Genomic DNA, 23,738 nt, shown 5'->3' with positions numbered 1-23,738 from the left:
AAGACATCATCCTGCATTATTCCAAGATTCCCCGAGACATCATCCTGCACTACTCCAAGATTCCCCAAAAAAGGAGCTAAATACATGGAAGGGCTTTATCCCCTTCCATAGAAAACATTGTCTTTCTTTATCTCCTCCACTATTATCTCACCTTGAAGCTAGGCATTTTTTTGCTTAAGGAATACGGGAATTTATACTGTCCACCACTTTATAGACTGCCCACATCAATATGAGCAGGGAGACTCGTAAGCCAATAGAACCCAAAAAACATGGTCCTTCGCTGTTCTAAATTAACAGACCTATGGAAGAAAGCAGTATTCTTATCAGTTATCACCCAGGTTCCAGGTTTAGCCAATTGCTTCTAGAATTCTGCTTCATAAAGCTCTCTTCAACATAGCTCAAGGCTATAAAGAACTGAGTTTTCTCTCTTTCGATCTGCAAAACTCTGATTGGTTTGGGTTTTGCATTAGACCAAACTGGTCTAGGTTTAGCTCAGGTTCTCCTTATGTTTTCTGTACCGAGTAATAAGCCCCCAGACCGATCCTTGTTAAATTTCTTTGATTATAAGCCTTCAAGTTCTTGGGCTTTTGATACAAGCCAGACATGGGAACCCATGAATATCCCGAGACCAGAGGTTACTAACCAGCTGCAAAAGAGCAACTACTAAATCAAAACAATTTGTGGCTGCGACAATAATTCCTGGGTAATAGCTTTGGAAAATATACTGGCAATAAAAAATTGTGGACATTTCATTAGGCGTAACTGTAATAAGAACATAATTCTTTTTAGCCTTTCTTGTTCTACGTTGTAGTTCAAATTAAAAAGCCGTACATTCTTGTATAATAAATGAGATGTGCTTGCAAAATATTGGCTAAATCAGGTTTATTGATCTATATATTAGTACAAATTCAAAATTTGCAGAAAACTATCGCTGATCATTGCAGTAATACACATGAATTCCACAGCAAAATTTTCACATAATTTAATGTTTATACATAATAAATTAGCCATCAAATGGGCCTATGCTGGCTGGACGTAGGACCATGTACTACCAAAAACGAAAATGTCGCTCTCCCCTCCACCAAGAAGATAAAAATATTCTCATATACTCAAAGCCAGGGAGCACCTTTGTCCAGGATCTCATGAAAAAGTAAGCAAATAAAAAATTCAACCCTAATACACAATGGAAGTAACATTATACACATTTGCAAATGGAATACATCTCTGAATTGGGCAAGATATATAACTGGTAAAATAAAAAGAATCCTATCCCAAAGCAATCAGTACTCGCAATCACCATAACTTGCAGAAGAGCCCCAAATTCATCCACAAGCTGCAACCTCCTCTTCCAAGTTCCAACATATTTGATATTTCTCAGTCAAAGCTTGGATTTGTATGGTGACTTGCAAAATAGTGAAATACAATGGCAGAGGCACACTAGCAACATTGAAGGTCAGATGGTGAGGTCCTTAAATGTCTCTAGCTTTCCGTTTGATGCAAGGGAATCTCCAGTTTCACCACCTGAATGGTTTGCACTCCCATTTTCAGACCGTTTACTTATCCGGTTGTATGCTGAGTTAGGTATGGCAGAGCTGAGGCTGCCCTCAAAGTATGTAGAGAAAGGGAAGTACTCCGCACAACGCACCTTCCATCCTACAACAAAAGAAGATTATGGTACTATGGACATAATTACCGTATCTGACCCCTATCAATCTGAACAAGAAGAACATGATAGAAATTTTATCCGTTTATTGTTGTACTAAGTGCTAGTACCATGCCAAACACCATCCTTTGTTCTTCAAAAGACAATAGATTAAGACCAAATACAAGTAGGTAGCAGAAAATAATGTGTATGTCTATAATAAATAATGTGTATTGATCTGCAACAACCATGTGATTTAAAGAGAAAATACAAGACTTTGACAAGGTACTAACCTGCAAATAAAGGCACATTTTAGGACTCAAACACAAGACCAAAAAATTTTATCCATAACCAACCATTAACTAAAGACTTAAAGACTGAAACCTATAACAAGTCTAAAAGAACCGACCATACATTCGATGGCATTGCATTACAGCATAAAAACAACAAAGGATTACGAGGTTTATCTTCCTACTGTTGTGGACCTTATAAGTGATGGCAGATCTTGAAGCTGAAATATTGGCAAAACAGAACATGCAAAGAATGCTAAAGTAATATGGACAATTTAGGAAATTCAAACCAAGTAAACATAATTTTGGAGAACCTAAATACACTATGATCACCAATATTACATATTTGCTTCAAAAAATATTATTTCTCATATACAGTCAACATGAAGAAGCATGGTACTTACTCAATGCAGCTTCATTGTCAACAAGGACCGTTCCTAGGAACTTGTGGACCGCAATACAGTCTTTGAGTTTCCATTCCCTGACTGGTCCAAGCGCTCCATCTCTATTATAATAAAACATGTAGAGGTTCAATGTGTAATCACTATTGAAGACACAAAAGGCAAAGGAATTAAATATTAAGCAAAAAAAAAACAAATTACTAAGGGGCATTACTTGGGTACTGTGTTATTAGTCGATTCTTCGATTAATTTGATCGCCTCTGGCTTTTTATCAGGTTCCAAAACATAAAGCATTTCTGCAACAGCAGCTCTATGCATCAAAGAATCTGCAAGGAGAAAAAAAAAGAGGTGTGGGGGGAGGTGTCATTACAATGCTGCAAATGTTGAGGTTCTCATACTGCACATTAGGTAAAGGTTGACTATGACCTTTATGTTGTTCAAGGAAAGTCCTGTTTCCCTCAATCAAAGATTTCTCATGCAATTGACTACAGGAAAAGAATAAATAGACATTCAGTAGGCAATTTTAAAAGATAAACAACATTATAGAGCAGCATTAAAATATTAAAAATAAAAACAATTTACAAGAGTACCTAATTGTTGGACGCTCTGCTTCTAAAACACTCCAAATGAGTTTCTCAGTATCAGTCACCGGAGCAGCCATCGATCCCACTTTATGGAAGAATTTAATCTGCAGCATAACAAATTGCCAAAATAGCCAAACTGTCATTTAAAACTTTTTTTTTTTTTTAACACAACCCATCCCCCCAGAAAAAACCCACAAACCACCACCACCAACACTGAGGCATAGGGTAGGAAATGCAGAAGATGATTGTGAACAAGTCAGTTGACTAATAGTAAAAGAAAACTACAATACCAAGCTGCGATGTGAATCTGGGTGTTCAGCATCCAACCTTAGCAACTGCTTTAAAGCCTACAGGACAAAGAACAACAAATTACTTTACCATCATATATTAAAATGAAGCTGCAAGCATAAGTGTGATTGAGCTACGAGGTATGTAACAAAAACTATTCAGTTTTCTAGTGAACCATAATAAATAAATAGACAAATAAGAGAGAAATCCCATTAATATAGAACTTGCCTTTTGTCAAGACAAAAAAGGTAGAAAGGTACTCAGTTTTCAATTACATATTGTAACTTGCAGACAACCTATGGGTGTTAATCTAAATCTAACTCTTAGTTAACATTGTACAACCAACAAAGAAGATTATGACAATGAAAAAGGGTTTCTAAGTTACAAATTTCAACATAAAACAACCTGAAAGGCCAGCAAAATTCTCTGCTTTCTCATATTTAATTCAAAAGAAAGCAAATGTGTCTCCAAGGAATTGGGCGAGTTCTTCTGAAGCAGCTTTAAGTACTTTGTAGCTTCCAGTAGTGGATCTTCAACCTAAATAAAACAATATTCAAATGAGATATGCTGATATTTATCTTAGGATTTAAGAAAAACACTTTGTCCAGCAATCTAAAGATGTTTCTTAGCAGTCGGAAATATTTAAAAAGGAAAGAAAAAGATAAGCCAACAGTAGGATTGCAAGAACCTGCAACAACTTTTCCCCATTAGGATCTGGATCTACAGGTTTGACATGTCGTTTTCCGGACTTAGAGGCGGCACCAACACTTGATTCTTCATGTTTTTCTTCTGCCTCCTAAAAGAAAGCAAAACATTAGTATGAAAACCATTTAAGCAGGAATAATTACCAGAAAGCACAGATAAATAGCGATACTTTCTTAGCTCGTGCTTCTGCCTTTCTCTGTTTTTGCCTCATTTTCTTTTTCTGAGAAGGAGGCAACTTTGACATTTCATCATCTTCATCCGCTGTTGACTTTGAAGGAGTATCATACAATTTTATATAGCACCTACAACAAAAGCACAACAACAAAGCCTTAGTCCCAAAACTTTGGGATGGGCTATAGATCCGCATGAACAGACTTTATATTATAAAAGCACCTGCACCTCAAAATTCAGAAACTCAAAATATGAAATGAGGACAACAATTAAAAGACTAGATGCACTACACTGCAAGTAAATGATGACAAACATAAAAATAAACATCATAGCGTGTTTTACAAATGACTGATGCATATGTTTGGTGAAGAACCTATACAAAGTACATTAATAATAAGTGAAACAGAGCAAAACAAAACCAGAGAATGCGTCATTTGATACAACAATATTTACAATCTTTTAACAATTAATAACAACAAAACTCATTCCTACCATCAAAAGTCATGACAAAACTGAAAGAGAAAAGTTGCCAGGATTTAAATATACAAAAGGAGATAAAGTACCATCTCAAAGGCAATGAGCAAAGCAATCACACACAAAACAGAAAGAAAAGTTGTCAGAATTTAGACAAAAAATGAAAGGCAACGAAGTCCATCTCAGAGGCAATGGGTATAGCAATGAAACATTACACAGTTGACACAAACATGAACATTAAACAGCATTTTATCTGCCCAAGAAAACCAACATGGTCAATACCATACCATGCAGGCCACTAAATCGATACGAACACCCCACCTTGAAATATTCCAGATATATAACCGGCTTTACCAAGGGTCTTTCAGGTGTTTTGGCTAGTACAAGAAGAAGAAAAAGTAAAAAGGGTTTATATAGCTTGCTATTTATATATGGGGCTTATAAAATATGTTGATTTTTAACTATTTTTTTAACATATAAATGTATACATAATCATAAAAATAACTGTAATCCTAAAACAGTACACCAGTATTAACCGGTTACAGAAATATTATGCTCCCCTAACCAAACTGAAACAGCCTCTAGTATGGTATCGACAACTTTCCCATAAACTTCAAAGACGCACCATATTAATGTAATGAGTTTCACCAGAAAAGTTTCAAATGCAAAGCGACAAACAGCAAAGCATGTCTCTAAAACTAGCATTTCATTGTCAATCATCGAAAATCTGATTTTCACACCAACAGAATGTTTCACCTGATAGCCCCAGCTGCAGCTTTATGGAAATATGCATGTGAATGCAAACGATCTTGAAATCTGAGCATTTCCACATAAGTGCGCAGAGTCATTTTCCTCAAGCAATAAGAATGAAAGTCAAATTGGTCTTCTGTAATATCAGCATAGTGCTTCTCCACAGATAAAAATTTCTTCAAGGCCCGTCCAAGATCACCTTGGCGGAAGTAACTTTCACCAGAAGCAAGTTCATACCTTCCAAAGATGAAAAATATCATATAGCACATTTAACATCTACAACCAAGATATTTATTTTACGCAATGAACAATTTCAGCAAGAAAAAGAGGCAGACCACATGCACTGCATGTCATGAAGGTTGTTGTGTTGTTCCCCTTCTTTTGTGAACAATACAGCAGTTTTTTCCGCCAAAGCCACCTTCAAAAAAGCAGTTTCAATAAAGCAAATGCAGAATAATGCAAAAATACAAAGCTTATTGAATCAACAGAAGATGAAAGGAAGCTTCCAAACCTGATCAGCCTGTAGCATACGCTTGACGCAATCACTGTTTATGTAACGATCAGCAAGATCCATACACCTAGCTTCATCAGCCAATGCAGCAGCTGCTGCTAAGTCACCCGCATGCTTCAATATTCGACTCTGGTCAAAAGACAAGCAGAATTAGTATTTTTCAAGAACATCAAACTTACAAGCTTCCAAAAAACTTCTCAAAGTTACTAAAATATTTAGAGAATTAAACAAAAACAAAAATCCGCAATAATGTTTATAATTGACGTTTTTCCCTTTTCAAATCAAAGAAAACCATAATGACAACAAAATCCCCCACAAAGAATGTATAAAATCAAAAGTTTGAAGAAGGAGAGTTTAAAATATACAGAGACCTTGACAGAGTACAGATCAATCACAGTTGGAGTGTGTTCGATAGCTTCATCAATTTTCGATAGAGAAATGTCATATTGACCCCGTCTGTCGTAGTGCTGTATGAACAGAAAATTTCCCAAAGAAAATAAATAAGGGTGTAAAAGAAAAGGCTGTAAAACACAGGAAAAAAACAAATTAAACATCCAAGAGAGCCAACAACCTGAGCCAATAGAAACAATGCCCACATAAGTGTTGAAGGGGGCTCCTTTTCAGTCCTGCAAGTAGTAAGACAAACATCAGTAGAGAGATAATTCAACATAATGTCACAATGATGATGAAACCAAAAATAAAAGAGCACACTAGACATTGTATCATTTATACTTGATACCAAACCGATTCTCTAACTAGTTTGACATTCCAAATTCACTTTTCCCACATTAATGGTCCAACCCAAGTGAACTATTTTACATGAGAGAATAATTGGCTGCTCTTATCAGTGCTGATAAAAGCACAGGGCCAATAAAAGTCAAAGGCCTCCTGGATCCTAGGGACAAAGTGCAAGGGCATGCCTAATTAAAGTAGAGCACAAGTTTTTTTAAAATAATGTCATAAATTTGAAGGAAAAAAATTATTAATGGGCAATAAAAAATCAAGTGATCAAATAATCATATAAATTGAAATATAACGTTTTAAATAATTCCCTTGTGCTTTACATAATATATAAAACCATGCTATTTGACAAAAAATATAGATATACAACCAGGGTACTTGATAGCCATGACTATAATGAAGACATGAAGTACATGATTGAATCAAATAATACCCAATAAGGCAGAGGTCAAAAAGCACTAGGATTTTAAAGGGCTGAAGTGGTTTCGACAAGGAAAAACTCCAAAAAAAGGGGGCTTGGGGGGGGGGGGGGGGGGGGGGGGGAGTGGGTGGTGGTGTTTATGGGTTTCAGTAACAAGCAGAAAAATTTAAGAGAAACAAAATTTAAAAGATGAAGAGGAGGACGAATGGGGCGTGGGTTCAGGACATAGCAGATCAGAGATCAAGTTTCGGGACAACTTATCCAAAAAAAAAAAAGGAAAGGTTGTGCTTGTGGGAAACTATGGGGGGGGGAAGGGGGGGAGAGAGAGAGAGAGAGAGGGATCATGGGTTTTGGGAACTCATAGGAACAGTTGAAAAGAAGGGGGGGGGGGGGGATGCTTTTAAGCAGAAGACTGGAGAGAAGAGAGAGAAGCATACATGGTAAACGAAAGATTAATCTTTGACTCAGGCTCCTTTGGTGAGACTGTGAGAGAGAGGTATGTGTGCTGTGTAGTGCAGAGTGGCTTGGGTCTCAAATGGTATGCTCTAGAATTATTAAAGGTGGAGGGGTGGGCTTCAGTTTATAGTACCATACCATGAAATTGAGTTTTATATAAATCTACTGTATTTGGTCATGCCAGAATCCGTTGTTGATTCGCTTGCTGGTTGGCAAGGGCGCTTTGGAAAGCATAGAAACTGTATTATTTGGTGTATTTGGAGGGAGAGGAATGCTTGAAGTTTTGGAGACATCAAAAGAAACATACCGGATTTTAAACTGATCTTTTTAAGAACTCTGTTGGATTGGATGTCCACCAGGGACTGTATTTCCATATCTTCTTTTTTTTTATAGGTAATAAGAATATTATTGAAACAAACTAAAAAACAGACGAAAGCCAATACTTTGATGGATATTTGTAATTTGAGGCTTTGGGTGACTCCTTAAATCTTAATACTTATCAAATATACATACATATATATAGTATTAATTTAGATGGCTACAAATCACGTTTGGTGAATTTAAAAAACAACACTGTTTGAGCAAATTGGAAAAACTCCCAACAGCGTGCCGCCTCGCTTTGGAGGTGAAAAGAGCATGGGCTTTTCGCTTTAAGCATGCTTTTACCAATATTAGCTCTTATTTCCCTAAAAGGGGGGGAAAAGGAATCAAAAGCCCAATATACACTAAAATGCAGAATCTGTTAATGGGTTCAACAATATTGCGGACAGCATCAGAATATTGTTTATTGTGTCAATATTTGAAATTTGGCATCTGTGCCACAGAAATTTGTTGACGTGTCTATTACAATACAACATGAGAGTGAAGAAAAGCATATATTACCTCCCAGGGTATTGGCCAGTTGTCCTTAGTGAATGCTCCAACTCAAGTATAAGTTGCTCCAGAATATCTGCCTGGATAAGAGTGACAAGCAAAAAAACTGGCTGAAACAATGTCCAACTGGAGCATCAAATTTTTCTACAACATTTAAATAGAATATCATTCTTATACTAGATGATCTTTAAGAGCAAAAATACCAACCTTTCCAGGGTGATCGTACAAAGGAGAGAGATCAGAGAACAATGAAGGAACTCCCTAAACACACCAAGAAGAACAGTCATAACTTTAAACCCAATATTAGGCAGACCAATAACAATGGCATAAGAAAGAACCATAAAAACCTTTGTTAGGAGAGGTCTAATATAATTTTCGGCTGCTTCTCGAAACCTGTTGCCTTGTAGAAAGTCAAGTGGTATTCTCTGAGGCCAGGGAAAAAAAGAAGGGATCAACAAAAGGAATATTTATATAAATCATTTTACATTAGAATGAACCAGCACATCATTGTTGTTAGAATAATGGTGAAGCTATTAAGTTCATCATTTCATATCAACTTGAGCTTTTGGGATGAGTTGAAGTTTATCGTGGTATTACAACAGGTGGTCTTCAATTCAAACCACGCATCCACTCCAACTCTGATTAAAAATTAAAAATTCCACACGTTGAACCCCCACTAAGTGAGGGAAAGCTTAGGCCCACACATAAAGAGTGTTAGAATAATGATTAATAGTGTGTTTGGATGGAAGGGGAGTACAGGGAAGGGGAAGGTAAAGGGCATGAAAATTTGGGAGGATTTAATGGACCTTGTTTGCATTTCTTTAAAGGGAGAGAGGGAAGGGGGTCATAAATGTCAATTTATATGACCATTCCCCTCCCCTCTCCTCACCTTCCCCCTAAACATGTACTCCCTTCCTCCAAACACACTGTACGTGATTAATTAAATTCACATTTCCTTATCAGCTAAAACTGTTGAGATAAACTTTAATGTGGACTATTTGGTCTGAACGGAATCGGCGGGCCTTTGAGGATGAGGAGAAAACTGTGGTTCAGTTATTAGAGTTTTGCCAGAGGACCCTCTTTGATTGGTCTCGTTGTTGGGGTTTCTCGGATTGTTCTACCCTTACGGATTTTATTTCTTCTATTAGAATAGTTTAGGGGCTGCTTTTTGTCTTGCTGTTTCGTTTTTTCATTGTTCACTACCGTGAACTCTTTGTGTTTCTCTTGCTCTTCTTTTATTAATAATATTCTCTTCTTACTTATCAAAAAAAATAAATGGAAGTTTATCAATAATCATAGTGATGATGATGATGATGATAACAACAACAAAAAGAAGAATAAAACAAACAATAACAATATTTAACACATTTTAAGTGGATGGAAGGGGAATTCAAACCCTAGATGTCTATTTTTTTTTTTTTTTTTGATAGGTAATCAGAGAAGTGTTATTAATGAGAAAAAATGAAAAGTACAAGTTGTCTCTGTTGGGAACACCATCAAACACCATTTGACTTAAAAACAAACAATAACTATGGTAATGAAAAAACAAAATCATGAAATCGTTGTAACAGAAAAGGTATTGAAAACATAAATTCCTTCAAAGCATCTATCATATTCAATATAATACACAAACACAGAAACACAAATGTGTGTGCATGTTGAGACACCGTCAGAATTTGAACCTACAAAAGTCAAAGCATCCACCGTCATTGTTTAAACAATACAAGGATATCCATGCTACTTTTAAGGAAGATGTACAACCACCACCATACACTGAAATGGCAATGCACTCTAAAGTCAAAAGAATATATATGGTTTTAAAACTTAGTGGATAAGAATTTTCAGCATAGCAATGAAAGACAAGAACTAGAAAAAGTGTAAATAAAACTGCAAACCGAGCAAGACATAATGTTTTCATTCTAAAAGGTGAAGATGGAAAAAAAAAAAATCGATGAAATATGCTACCTTAACAGCAGACGACCACTTCTGTTGCTGCCCAAGAGATTTGTATAAGGCTTCTAATTGATCAATTTCATCAGCAGAAAACTGGGCATTTTCTGAATATAGCCCAACACATTTTTGTAGGCCTTCATAATATCTAACAGTGCAAAATAATAAAAATCAGTCCACACCAAAAAACTAGAAGTACAACGCAAGAAATCGCAAAGAGACATATAGTGTGTATGTACACAGTAGGTAGAAGAGAGAGAGAGAACTCATAAGACAAGTTCCTCCTGCTAAAAATGCTAGAGTTACTCATTTTTTAACTGAAGGACAAGTATTTGTGAAAAGTCAAAGGTAGCAACGATTGAGATATGATGCAAGAAAGCTTCATAAAACAGCCCAAAACAAACTATGATTCTGACAGACATGACCTAAGTGAAAAATATGTGTTCAACATCCTTTTTTGTTTCTTTTCTTCTGCAGGTAACTAACAAAGTTCACAATGAAAATTGTTATGTAAATCAGGATATGAAAGTTATTGATCTATAGTTTTGTCTAAGATTTAAGAATGACCATGAAGTATACCCACCACTCTTACTATATAATTTCCACACTTTTTTTTTGATAAGTAAGAAGAGAATATTATTAATGAAAGAATAGCAAGAGAAACACAGAGAGTTCACGGTAGTGAACAAAGGAAAAAGGAACAAAAAGACAGAAGCAGCCCCTAATCTATTCTAATAGATGAAAGTATAATTTCCACATGCATAAGGTCAATAACCAATCTGACAACACTAAGGTACTCTATTAGGGGTAGAAAGCATGTGGAAGAAGACTTTTTACTAACGTTATAGAACCCTTGACATCCATAAGCTTGTGAGATCAATCTTGGTTTCTTTTAGTTGCTGTTTTGTATGTTTAAGCTTAAATTGTTTTCTGTTTGTGATTTAAGTTTTATATGTAATAATCACATTACCACTGTATGATAAATTTTGAGCCGCTAGATCATAATTTTAAAAACCAGATTGGACAAAGAACAGGAATAGAGAGTGCTTTCGTTGATTTGTGATCCAAGTATCCAATCAATGGTTGAACGAGAGACATCGTAAATAATTTAACTCATAATTATATCATAATATAATAAATGATAATAAATAACTTTATTCATAACTATTTATGAATACAATAAATAGAAGAGGTTCATAGTAAGTCAAAAAGTAAAAATATTTATTGAAAAAATATCCAAAAGAAATCAAAAAAATTTCAAGTATGTTTCACACATTGTACATATCCACACAAAAAAAGTATGTTTAACACCTTATAGTAAAAAAGTAGAAACAACAAAGTAGAAATAAATAAATTAACATTACAATAATAATAATCCTTTTAAGTATATCCTAGTTGCAATATTTCTCCCTTCTTTCGATTATAAAAATTAAAAAATTAAAAAAAATTGCGAATTCATATACCTAAATCAATACTGTTAATCAAGTCTTTAGATTTTATATGGTTCTACTTTTCTTTTCTTTTCTTTTCTTTCCTAGGTATATCACCCGAAAATTTAGAACTTTGTATGGAGGAGTTTCAGTACATTTTTACTTATCAGAAAACAGGAGTTTCAGTACGTTTAGAAAGAATCCAAGTTGTCAGACATGATGGTACATGTATACTAAAAACTTTGTTACATATGGTTTTCCACTCTATTTTAGCAAATATACACAACTAGTTAACACCTTATGGCTTTGAATTTTTTTGAAAAGCAATATTATTTATTCAAAAAAAAAGAAGATTACTTCATTAAATCATATTGGAAAACAAAGGGAGTCCTGGAACTCCAAAATGGGATTACAACGAGTAAAACCCCAAGCACAAGACCAATTAAACGAGGTACAAAACAGCAAGAACTGCAATTGATCAAGGGGTGGGTCACTCCTTGTCCTCAAAAGTATGGCTATTCCTTTCCTTCCACACTATCTACATCAAACATAACAGAGTAGGATTCCAAACATCTGAATAGTGCTTCCCAAACCAATTCCTTCATCCAAATTATATTTGCTACTGTTCACGGTATTTTCCACAGAACTCAAAATATCTTAAATACTCCACTCCACAAAACATAAGCAACATCACAATGAAGCAATAAGTGATCCATCATTTCCCCATTACAACGACACATACAGCACCAGAAAACAAAGAAGAAACCCCTCATATGAAGATTATTATTAGTAAGAATCTTACCCCAAGCTACTGTCCACACAAAGGACACACTCTGTTCCATGAATAGCCTTATATTAATATTTAAGACCGAACATTAAACTTACCACTCCCAACCAAATACCGTCTCAACCTATCACCCCCCACCCCCAGGTATCTGGGAGTAGATTAAGCCTAGAAAGGAATTCACTGAACCCAACTCCCAATCATGAAAGCCTCAATTAAAATGCAAAAATTAGAACGCAAGAACATTCAGGGTTGATGATATTGTAAATCTGAACGTACAGGGGTGTATGGAGTTTAATCACTTAGGAAAGATATCTATAAAGACTTACTTCTTGTCAATTATCATATAAATTTTCCAATATAAGAATTTTTACACATAAAGAATGAAAGACAAAGGGGTAGAGTGGCTCATTTATTAGTCAAAGACATTCATAATATCAACTTCTTTTTCCATGTGGAACTTGTTCTTCTCTGAGAAAGTCTTATTGAAAGTCCCACACTGGAGAAATGAAAGTCTTACTGGTATTCCTCTATAAATACCACTCCATCAAGAATTGTAAACATTGAATGTATGGGCAAGTTTTTTAATGGGCTTAACATTCTTTTGTTGCTTGGCCATTTACTCCTTTATTAAAGAAGAACTGCATGTAAGGGTAAGTTAAAAAAAAATTCAACAATTATTAAAAAAATGTCAAAATCAATCAACTGGTTCCTGTTCCAAGTTTTGACCAGTTTTTTAACTTTTCTGGTTTTTGTATGTGGACTGGAATGGGATATGTCCCATTTCACAGTTGAACTGAGGAGTCAGACCAGCTGGTCAGGTCCAGTTCTTAAAACTATGCATTATATTTCTAAATTAGTGATCGCAATTGTGACTTTGCCACTGCAACATTCTGATATCTAATTTAAGGCTTTCAAAAGTTGTAACAGCAGTTTTTTTTTAATAAGTATAAAATGAAATTTCAAACAAATGTATGGCTTTTTTTCTCCTTTGTTTTAGGAAAGTAGTGGGTGTTCTTGCTAATTAATATCCCTTCACAAGCTCTTGTTCTCTACATCAAACTATGTGGATTGCATCAAAAGGCACAGGACTAATACCAACTACAGATTTTAATCTCCAAAATAATGAACTGCATAATGAGCACATTGCGTCTTTCAGGAGAAGTATTACTTCGCAGTTTTCTACTAAAGAAAATCTTCAACGACCACAATTCATTCCCTTAATAAGATTTAAGAAACACGAGAGAGAGAGAGAGAGAGAGAGACTAGGAAACATGATGGCTAAATAGAAAACAAAACATCTTAATCAAAAAATATTATTGTCAAATGTACATGGATCATAAGTAGGCATATGTAGGCTACAAAAACAACAATTCACTAACAATAGAAACAACAACCAACATAATGAGCCACTTTCAATGCTCATCCCACTATTGGTCCTGTTTGGTACAACCTAATTTTCAGCTTTTCGAAAATGAGGTAGTTTGTAAAAGCTTTACCTTAAAAAAAAGTGAAGTTTAAAACAGATGTACTTTGAAAAAAGTGTAATTTCATTACACATTATCAAACAGGCAATCAAAAGAAACTGATAAGAAAATTGATTTTTTTCAATCAAATCAACTCAACCAGATAGATGCTGCTTTCAATTTTAAGATTTAAAGTGTCTACAGAAGTACCTATAATTGTCAGGATTCATGGAAAGTAATGCTTGGTACAATTTTTCAGCTTCTTCCAGGCGACCAAGCTTCACCAGAAGAGAAACCTCTTGCTCTTTATAAACCAATTTATCAACCTAGAAAGCCATGTGCAAGGATTAATGTTTGGTATCTGATGCTCCAAATATTCAACAATTAAAGTTAATAATGTAATAATATCCCAGCAACACATATAACAATACTCACAATTTTAAACTCTTTCTTGTGTAACTCTTCAAGTGCTCTCTCAAGAAAACCACATTCCTCTAACAAAGAAATCTGGACAAACAATTTATATAAATATAACCATCAAACATATAATGTAGCATTTTTATGTAAAGAGTCATATCCATATTAAGCTAAGTAGTCATGCCTGAAAAAGTAAGAGAACAACCAAAGATTTTATGCAAAAAGAGTTGATAAAAACTTGTATATTGCTTGATATGTATCTGACTTGGGCAATTGCCCCATCTGTCCAGATGACAAGATGGTTCCCTAGATATGAGAATATGCTGTGGCACGATCAGTGTCACGAAGCCGTACTTCACAGAGATTTATATTACATAACAATAAAATATTACCTTGCACCGACAGGGTTTTTCCCTTTGTTTTTTCTACTGCTTGAAAACATATCATGTTGCTCTGTAATTTTTTTTCCTGATACTAGTATGCCAATATGAAATAAGTGAGTTAAACCTACACACCCCATTTTCCACTTTTTTGCCCAATATTCGTACTGTATTTTAGAAGCTATATGGCAATCTATCAGTCTTCCTAAAGAAACTAAGAATGAATTGTCAATCAAAGTTCTGTTTTCTATATAAGTAACTATGCAGGTCAACAAAAAATTGAACCTCGTGCTTTCAAAATAAAATGAAGACCCTATCAACTATCAGTAGAATTTATGCTTCTTATTTTTTACCAAAAAATATCAATTAATCTTGAACAAACTGCTTCAAGAATAATGGATATCTGAATTACTTAAAATTTCAAAAAAAAGGACATAAACCATTTTGTTAAGGAGAAAGGGATGCATGCAAAGAGATTACAGAAACTAGAAGTGCAACATACATTTGGGTGTGGTGCTCATACACTTACAGAATGGGGTTTAGCAAGAAGTGGAGAAGTTGGAATGCAAAACTTTATCTATTGTGTAGAATGGTGGTGAGAAGTGGAGTTGGTCTCCTGCATGTATTTCTAGTTTTCTACAGTCCATTTCTAAGTTCTATAAAACTGTTCCCCTTCTAGCTTTTTTAGCACCCCTTGACGGTTACAACAAGGTGACCCATTATCCCCACTGCTCTTTATACTAGTTATGTATTTGTTGCGTCATGCTGAAGAAAACTGCGGAGGGGGTTTTATTACAGGATTCCAGGCAGGACCTGCTGTCAAGGGGCTAAGTATCTCCCATCTCTTATTTGCTGACGATACCATTTTATTTTGTGATGTGAATATTAAACAAATTCTTTATATCAGAATGGTGATGAATTGCTTTGAAGCTGTTACAGATTTTAAAGTTAGCCTAGGCAAGACTGAAGTGGTCCCTATAGGTATAGGTAATGTGGGTAACATAATTAGCAGATATACTATGCTGTAAATTGGGAACCTGCTGATGAATTACCTGGTAATGCCATTGGGTCCCCGTCCCCCCTTTAAGGCACATTCTGTGTTGAATCCTATCTTAGAGAAGGGAACGTAGACTGCCTGGTTGGAAGAGACTACTTTGCCAAAGGGAGGGAGGCTAAAATTGTTGAAGAGTACACTTTCAAGCTTACCGACATATTATCTATCTTTATTAACTATTTTCATGTTTGTGGCAAATACAATAGAGAGAATACATAGATATTTCTTGTGGGTGCCTCAGAAGAGTAGTCCAAATGCTCTTTGGTGGGATGGAATTTTGTTTGTTCACCCATTGCTGAAGGTCACTTGGGGTTAGGAAAATTGGGAGCTTTAATCATGCCTTATGGGGAAATGGTCATGATTCTTTGCAAATGAAGATACACACTTATGGCAGCGGGTGATAGCTTTAATGTAGGGGGAGAGGGGGGGGGTTGTTGGCTGGATTTCAAAACCAAGCTGAGGGACTCATCAGTGTCAGCGTAGTATCCAATCTGGTTCTTTCCTTTCAAAATGGGACCGTCAATGAAGGGGATGACACACAAGCAAGGATCTAGCACGATAAATGGAGTGAACACCATTCTCTAAAAGAGAGGATTTGTACCCTAACTTGTAAATGTGCTCAGTTGACAAAGATGCCGCAGTTATATTTAGCCTTGTCTAGCCAGAGGGGTGCGATAGGATGCTCATTCCTATTATAATGTTGTCTGAGGTACCAATGTTATTCCATTCTCATGGAAGAGAACTTAGTGTGTTAAGGCCCTAAAGAGGGTGTCTTTCAGAGCCTTCCCAAAAGAGGTCTCTTTAGTTGGCTAGTGCTGTATGTACCAATGTAAGGGGGAAACAACGGACCATTTACTACTCCATTGTGATGTTGCCAATATTTTGTGGGGCATAGGTGTTTGGGAATCATTGAGTGTTGCCAAAATCAATGGCAAAACTGTGATTTGGATGGAGGATTTGGTTTGAAAGTCACTTTTCAATGTTTGGAATCTTATTCTACTATGTTTGATGTGGATATTGAGGGAAGGTAATATCCACACTTTTGAAGATACAAAGATCAGTTGGAATCCTCGTTGATTCAAACTTTATTTAATTGGTCTTGTGCATGGGATTTTACACATGAAAACTCCATTCTCAAGTTCAAATATTCACTTCACTTTTGTGTAAATTCTTTGTAACTTTTTAAGTTACTTTGTGTTCATAATCGTGAACATGAAGTAAACTAATTTAATTAAAATACCATTACTTATTAAAAATGTATATGAAAAATATACATGAGACATAAAAGGTCAAACCAATGAACTGAATTTGTGATTGCAATGTTTTCGAAAATAATGTCACAAAGAAACAGCTTCAAGGTCACTGGACATACACTTTCAAGAAAACATTCTTACCTCTCAACAAAAGGCACTAGGCACTAGGAGTGTTCAACATAGGGGTTGCTTTTGTTCTACCCTTATAAATTTTATTTCTCAGATTGTTCTACCCTAATAGATTTTATTTCTTCTATTAGAATAGATTAGGGGTTGCTTTTGTCTTGTTGTTTCTTTCTTTCCATTGTTCACTACCGTGAACTCTTTGTGTTTCTCTTGCTTTTCTTTTATTAATAATATTCTCTTCTTACTTATCAAAAAAAATAGAATAATAATAAGAAATAATAAAGATAATGATCATCATCATCATCATTAAATAACATCAAACCACTATATGTACAAATCTAAATCAGGAAGCAGGCATCAAACAAGTGAAAAAGGAAATCTAAACATATGAGCTCTAGATCAAATGGCACCTCCTCTCTCTTGTAAGAGTAAGGTGAAGGGTTCAAGAACCACCAGGTGCCTATGTAGTTACCAATAAATAATGTATGTCAAAAGCAATCATACCTTGTACAAGAGCATTTCCCCATGCTCACAACGTTCATTGTCTGGAGGATGATCGTCTTCTAGCGTCCCTTCATATGCTTCTAGAATTTCAACTGCTTTTGACGGACTGATACATAAACAAAAAATGTTTGTTTAGGGTATTCAATCAATCCAGGACCTAAAATATCACTTCATAGAACTGGAGCACAAAAAAAAAAATTTAATGGATCACAGGTGTGTAAATCCAGGAGTTACAAAGGTGAAATAACTTGATCAAACTTCTTCTATCAAAGGTTTAAAAAAATAAAGATAAATTAGCTACCAACAATACAACAAGCCCAACTGGGTATCTAATCAGCATAGTTGCCAAAAGAAATCATCCCCATAAATAAAGAATTCTCCGGGTTCAATCCCGTGTAGCATGTATGTTGCATTTACCTATCAAAAGAAAGTTAATAAGGAACCATCAATATCACAAAAGAAAGGAGAGAAAAGCTGGCTTTCCTTAATAAAATTCTCCTTAAGATTCTTGTGCCAGATAAATGAGCACCCTATCAGAGAAGAGTTTGCCACATGCAGCAAGATCATCCAGGCATCCACATGTGGAAAAATTTGTTCAGATTTCTTTTGAGTGAGTTCAAGCAGTCAATCCTTTAATTACATTCTCACTACATTTAAATCACATTGATAAATGTCATGTCTGCATGGATTTAATGACAAATTGGATATGTACGCTCTCCTCTGTCGACAGCTGATTATGTTACACTGAGCAGATAAAGCAAATTTTAAAAGGAAAAGCATGAGAAAGCAGCGGAAGAGAAATATGTGGTCACAGAAATTCCAATTCAAGACATTAAACAACTTGAATAGATATCCGCCATACTGTAAATAGATGAGGATACATACAATGAAATTGATGCTACTACAATGAAGGGAAGCTGATTCTGATTTAATGAATTAAAAATCATATTCAACACACGCAAATTAACTAATATTACGTAATTATCATTAAATTACGGTAACCACCATTTTGGTGGAACAGTAGAAGAAGATAATAAGAATTCATAATGTAATACTATTAACAGGCATAAGAATGAAAAACTGTACAAAATGATGGGCAACAGAAAATTGCAAATCCAAGGATCGAATCATACTTTGAGTTTAAATGATGGGCAACAGAAAATCCAATCCAATTCATGCGATGATTTGGTTTCAGAGACAGAAGTTTCTGTCTTGTCTCAACAAAACCTGCCAAATCCCGCATCTGTGCCTGTAACATGAAAGGTAAATAGCGTCATTAGCAAAAACAAAGCCAAATGGAAAATCCTAAAAACCACAAAAAGACTAGAGAAAAAGGAAGAGACAAACAAGCTTTTTTTATTGGTAAGTTATATATACACTGTAAGTATTGAACCTACAACCACACACTCCTTGCTCTTACAAAGTGAGGACGTGTCATTTGAGCTAGAGCTCATTGGCACCAAAAAATAATGACAAAATCTAAAGGTCATTGCTATGATAAGAACAAACTATAATGAACAACCATCCAACTCAAATATGAATCTAAAGGTCATCCCCCCCACCCCCCCCCCCCCCCCAAGGCGAGTGTAGCACTGTGGCTCCACATACATTGTTCAACTTGTATCCAGAAAATTTTTAAGCAAGCTATATCTGTGATTCAAATGGAAAGACTTATTAGTTACATAATATGGTTACTTGAATTGGGGTTTCTTCTTTATCAAATCAAGCATCTAAAAGGCCAGAGAAATATTTAAGAACAATTCTTCAGAGGTGCTTCAGGGAGACTAGAGATGCATTGTTTTTGTCACACCTAATGTCAGCTAAGGAATTTTTAAATTTTAACAGGTATTTTCACTATGATTAACTCTAAGAATAATTTGCAATAAATGATGATAATATTGAGTTTAAAAGGACCATGAGAGGTACAGCCGTGCAGGCAGAGAATATGCCCCAGAGCCTCAACAATATATTTTGACAGCCAAATGCAACGATTGAAAGAAGCAAACCACAAACACCAGCATTAGTAACAAGACTAGTAAAAAAGTCACTACCAATAGAATTTCCTTCAACTCTATTGCAGATATCAAGCAGCGTCCACAAATTTAATACAATTTGAAGACTGTCATGTCCTATGCCAGTTCCAAACACTTATGGCCATCACAGTCCTTGGTATGGTCATTAAAAGTAAAAGACTAGCATTGAGATGTTTTCTTAATTAATCTGCAGCAAGCTATCCTTCACCCATAAGAACAGGATGGAGAGTGAGATCGTGGGCTCCTAGTTGCATACTTACCAATTTAAGAATAATAATACTAATAGTTATTATTATAATTATTCACTAATCATAATCATCAAAGAAGAGATCAGCATTTAACAAATACCTGTAAGAGTGACAGGTCCCTAAGTATCTCAATATTTTCCGGATCTATCCTCAGTGCATTTCGGTAGCATTTAATTGCCTCCCTGTATTCTCTGTCTGACCGGTAAAGGAGACCATATACATGCCAACAAACATGACTTTTGAGGTCATTCTGCACCAATATAGGCATTTAAGCCCAACATTACATTATACAACAATGGTTTCTGAAATTAAAGTTGTTTAGTGAGAAAATAGTCTGAGACAACATCCCCCTACCTTTAACCCTTGCCGGACAAGTTCATACGCTTCGGTTTTACGGTCCATGCAATTTAATGTCAGACCCTTCATAGCTAAAGTTTCTGGAAACCATGAGGGAAACAGGAAACATAAATGTATAGACATCAAAATACAAATTAAGAAAAAAATATAAATGTATGAAAGGATGGGGATAAAAACCCCCCTCCCAAATAAAAAGGATCGACATAGTAAATGAACATTTGGCAACCGTGCACATAAATCTTTAACTACATTGCTTTTTTAGTAGTAAAATTACCAGGATTTTATGCTACTTGTGCTTCTTTTCTTGATAAATTGAATTTTAATTTTAAGTTTGAATTTAAAACAAAGAGAAAACCGGGTCAAGGAAGCATTGGTAAGCCAAGAAATTAGTTTCCTGCAGTTTGCGAAGTAAGGATTTGGTTTGCTAAAAGAGTTTGTCCTCACACAAGTTCAGGTACTTCCATTACCCAAAAATTTCCTTATAGGTGATTACACACACCCACGGTCTTACAACCTCATCCTTCACCATGCTCTTACAAGGGATGGAGTTGCCATTTGAGCAGTTCATCAGCACTTCCATTCTCCAACACAGATCATGAAATCTAAAATTATTTTTAAAAAAGAAAATTAATGTCCTTTCTCACTTGCACTTGTCAAGTGTTCTTTTATGCTCAGCTTGCTCCCTCAGGAGGTTGATTCAACAGCCACTAAATAAATTGCATAGCTTTTCAGGCTCTTCATACATTATTCACTTTCGATGTTTTTCTTAGTACCCTTAATTCTCATAATAATTTGCACTTGAGGAAATGTGTTTCTATGTTGTGCCTGATTGTCCCATTTTGTGAATTTTCACAGAGAAAATACCACAGAGAAGACACCACAGAGAAGACATGTGAATTCAGACGGTAAGGCTAAAACTAATGAATATGTCCAGACAATAAAGAAAATAGACAACAAAAATACTTTGTGCACGTTTGGTATTACCATAGGAAGTAGAGCTTTGGTTACACAATAAAGAGATTTAACTGAGCTTTTAACTTTAAAAGAGCTTCAGAATTTTGACCGTTCGTGACAAATAATAGTGAGTTGTGCTTTAAAATTCTGGATTTATAAAGCATGAACAAAGAATTGTAGAGCTTTTTTCCTAAAAGATCCAAATATTTCAACTTTTTTTATAAATAACTACAAAACATCTTTATGGGGGTCAAAATCTCTTTTCAGTGAGGCTAACAGGTGCCCAATTCATTTTCCCAAAAATAGCTTTAGTGCTCTTAAATGAGACGTACCTCCATGTTCTGGAAACCTTTTCAATATGGCATCAGCTGCCTTCAGCCCCTTCTTATATTGTTTAGTTTCATATGATTTCTGCATAGCAAAATGAAGATTCAATTAACAATCACAAAACATCTACGTTCTAAAATGCGTACGACAATAAAAATAAAAATAAAAATAAAAAATTGCCTAAGTAATACATACATATGGCCCTACATAGATACATGTCTACAAAGTATGCAGTGCCATAGTTGTACAGCTTCAAAAACTGATTGCCATTATCCACACATCCAATGGCATATGAAAAGAAAATGAAACTCAAACACGTAGAATTTGTATTCATTTCAAAACTATCCAATCCCACCAGAATTAAATCATTTTTTTCACAATCACAGAAAACCCAGTTGACCAAATCACTCATATTTCCCAGCAAAGAGCAAAATCAGCGGAATAACAAAAAACCCAAATTTCCATCCTTGTATTTCCACTACTAAACTGAACTTCTTAATCCAACCCAGTTAACAAAATCATCCATTTTCCTCCGAAAATAAATAAAACAAAGCATAAACACAAAAAAAAAAAAAAACCCAGTATTCCTTTTCAGATTCAGAGCAAAAATAAATAAAGCTAAACAAAATTAAAATACAAAAATAAAAATAAAAAATAAAAAAAGAGAATCTAGGGTTTTAGGGGGAAACAAGGAAAGAGAAAGTGAATGAAGTTCGATCGTGTTGTGATGAATAAGACAGAACGAGATTAAAGGAAAGAGATTGAAACAAAGAGATAGAGTAAAGGGAATCGGAAGCTTACAACAATGAGCTTGAAGAGGTTTGCCTCTTTTGGAGGCAGCGAAGCACCCATTGTTTCTCACAGCAAGCGAGCAAGAACCACAGAGAGAGACAGAGACAGAGAGAATTGGAAGAGTAGGGGTTTTGTCTTGTTTAATAGTTATAACTTAGTAAAGGGCTGCGGTGTGAGATAGATTGAGAGAGAGAGAGAGAGACAGAAAAAGAGTGGTGGCGTCTATCTGCTGCAACCTCAACCCTACTATACGACCAAGGAGGAAAGGATTGGCAAAATAATACTATGACAATTTTTTTTTTTATATATATAATAAAACTGTAATAAAAATTTAAAAATACTAAGATCCATTGCTTCCAAGTTCCAACTTGCCCTTTTTTCACTTTTTTTTTTCTTTTTTTTTCTTTGAGGGATTTTCTTTTCTTCTTTTTTTAATACTTAATTGGTCCTAAAATTGTAAAATTTAAAATCGTTTTTAGTTCTCCAAAAATAATTGTAGATGTGTCGAATTAGTCATTTCGTAGTCTTGTCGTTTGGACTCTTATGAGTGATCGCTGGTTGAATTTTGCAAAACATACATGGTGATAATATTTTAAAATTAAAAGTATATTTAGCTACAGTGTATTTTATTGAAAATATTATAATAAAATAATTTTTAAATGTGTAAATAGTATCGTGGGACCTATTTTTAATATAAATTTTGTTTAAAAAAAATGTTTGTGGGTCCTATAAACAGTACATAGGACCCACCAAAAAGCACTGAAATGCACTTCTCAATAAAAAATAAAAAAGGCGTGAAACACAAAAACGCTGGATGCAAACTCTATAAGTGTCCGTTTGGATAGTTATTTTTTGCCAGCTTATTTTACTATTCAGATTATTTTTACTATTATTTATGAACCTCACTACACTTTTTAGTACTATTCATGGGTCTCACTGTATTATTCTAGCTAACTTTAACTTTTATATATAGTACTTTTGGCAAAAAGTTTTCATTTTCAGCAAAATAAGCAGATTCTAAACAGACTCTAAATTATGCATGGTAAAAATTTTAGGACCCGTTTGATAGAGGAGTTTGAGTAATGTTGTTTGTATTTTTTTGAAATACGTGTGAGTGAAAAAATGTGTGGAAATGTGTATAATATTATTTAAAAACTGAAAACGCGTATTTAAGATGATCTACTACCAAACGAGCCCTTAGAGACTTAAAATATGATATTTTTCTCTTCTATTTTGTAATTGAAATAGTCAATTATAATAAATATATTAAAATAGTTGTTTCATAGTTTTATCGTTATAAGGGAACACCACTAAGTTCCGTTGAATTTTGTCATGTAAACAACAAGAATAATAGTG

General features: G+C 34.9%; 1 protein-coding gene across 1 annotated transcript; it reads right to left on the bottom strand.

Moving 5' to 3' along the window:
- Positions 1–914: 914 nt before the first annotated feature.
- LOC126725563 (N-terminal acetyltransferase A complex auxiliary subunit NAA15) lies at positions 915–22,616 on the bottom strand. Its single transcript, XM_050430357.1, has 26 exons — positions 22,392–22,616; positions 21,596–21,674; positions 20,307–20,389; positions 20,053–20,202; positions 18,805–18,920; positions 17,672–17,777; positions 14,373–14,444; positions 14,148–14,263; positions 10,273–10,405; positions 8,655–8,732; positions 8,515–8,568; positions 8,317–8,387; positions 6,388–6,442; positions 6,188–6,283; positions 5,817–5,945; positions 5,641–5,723; positions 5,312–5,542; positions 4,080–4,212; positions 3,894–4,001; positions 3,611–3,742; positions 3,208–3,264; positions 2,924–3,021; positions 2,760–2,818; positions 2,548–2,659; positions 2,337–2,437; positions 915–1,653 (listed from the first exon to the last, which is right to left on the bottom strand). Exons 1-26 carry the CDS (start codon positions 22,440–22,442, stop codon positions 1,454–1,456), a joined length of 2,703 nt encoding a protein of 900 aa, XP_050286314.1. The 5' UTR covers positions 22,443–22,616; the 3' UTR covers positions 915–1,453.
- Positions 22,617–23,738: the final 1,122 nt, after the last annotated feature.

This window comes from Quercus robur, chromosome 5 (genome assembly GCF_932294415.1).
Source record: "Quercus robur chromosome 5, dhQueRobu3.1, whole genome shotgun sequence".
NCBI lineage: Eukaryota > Viridiplantae > Streptophyta > Magnoliopsida > Fagales > Fagaceae > Quercus > Quercus robur.
This window is presented reverse-complemented; position numbering and strand designations above follow the sequence as displayed.

What these genes read in the sequence shown, in the direction of transcription:
- LOC126725563 (XM_050430357.1), bottom strand. Translation starts at nt 22,442, where the DNA reads ATGGGTGCTTCGCTGCCTCCAAAAGAGGCAAACCTCTTCAAGCTCATT. An exon ending in AGTGGTCGTCTGCTGTTAAG is followed by an intron (nt 8,733 to 10,272) that starts GTAGCATATTTC and finishes CCCTGGCCTCAG; the next exon opens with AGAATACCACTTGACTTTCT. An exon ending in TGACAATGAAGCTGCATTGA is followed by an intron (nt 1,654 to 2,336) that starts GTAAGTACCATG and finishes CTTTTGTTGTAG; the next exon opens with GATGGAAGGTGCGTTGTGCG.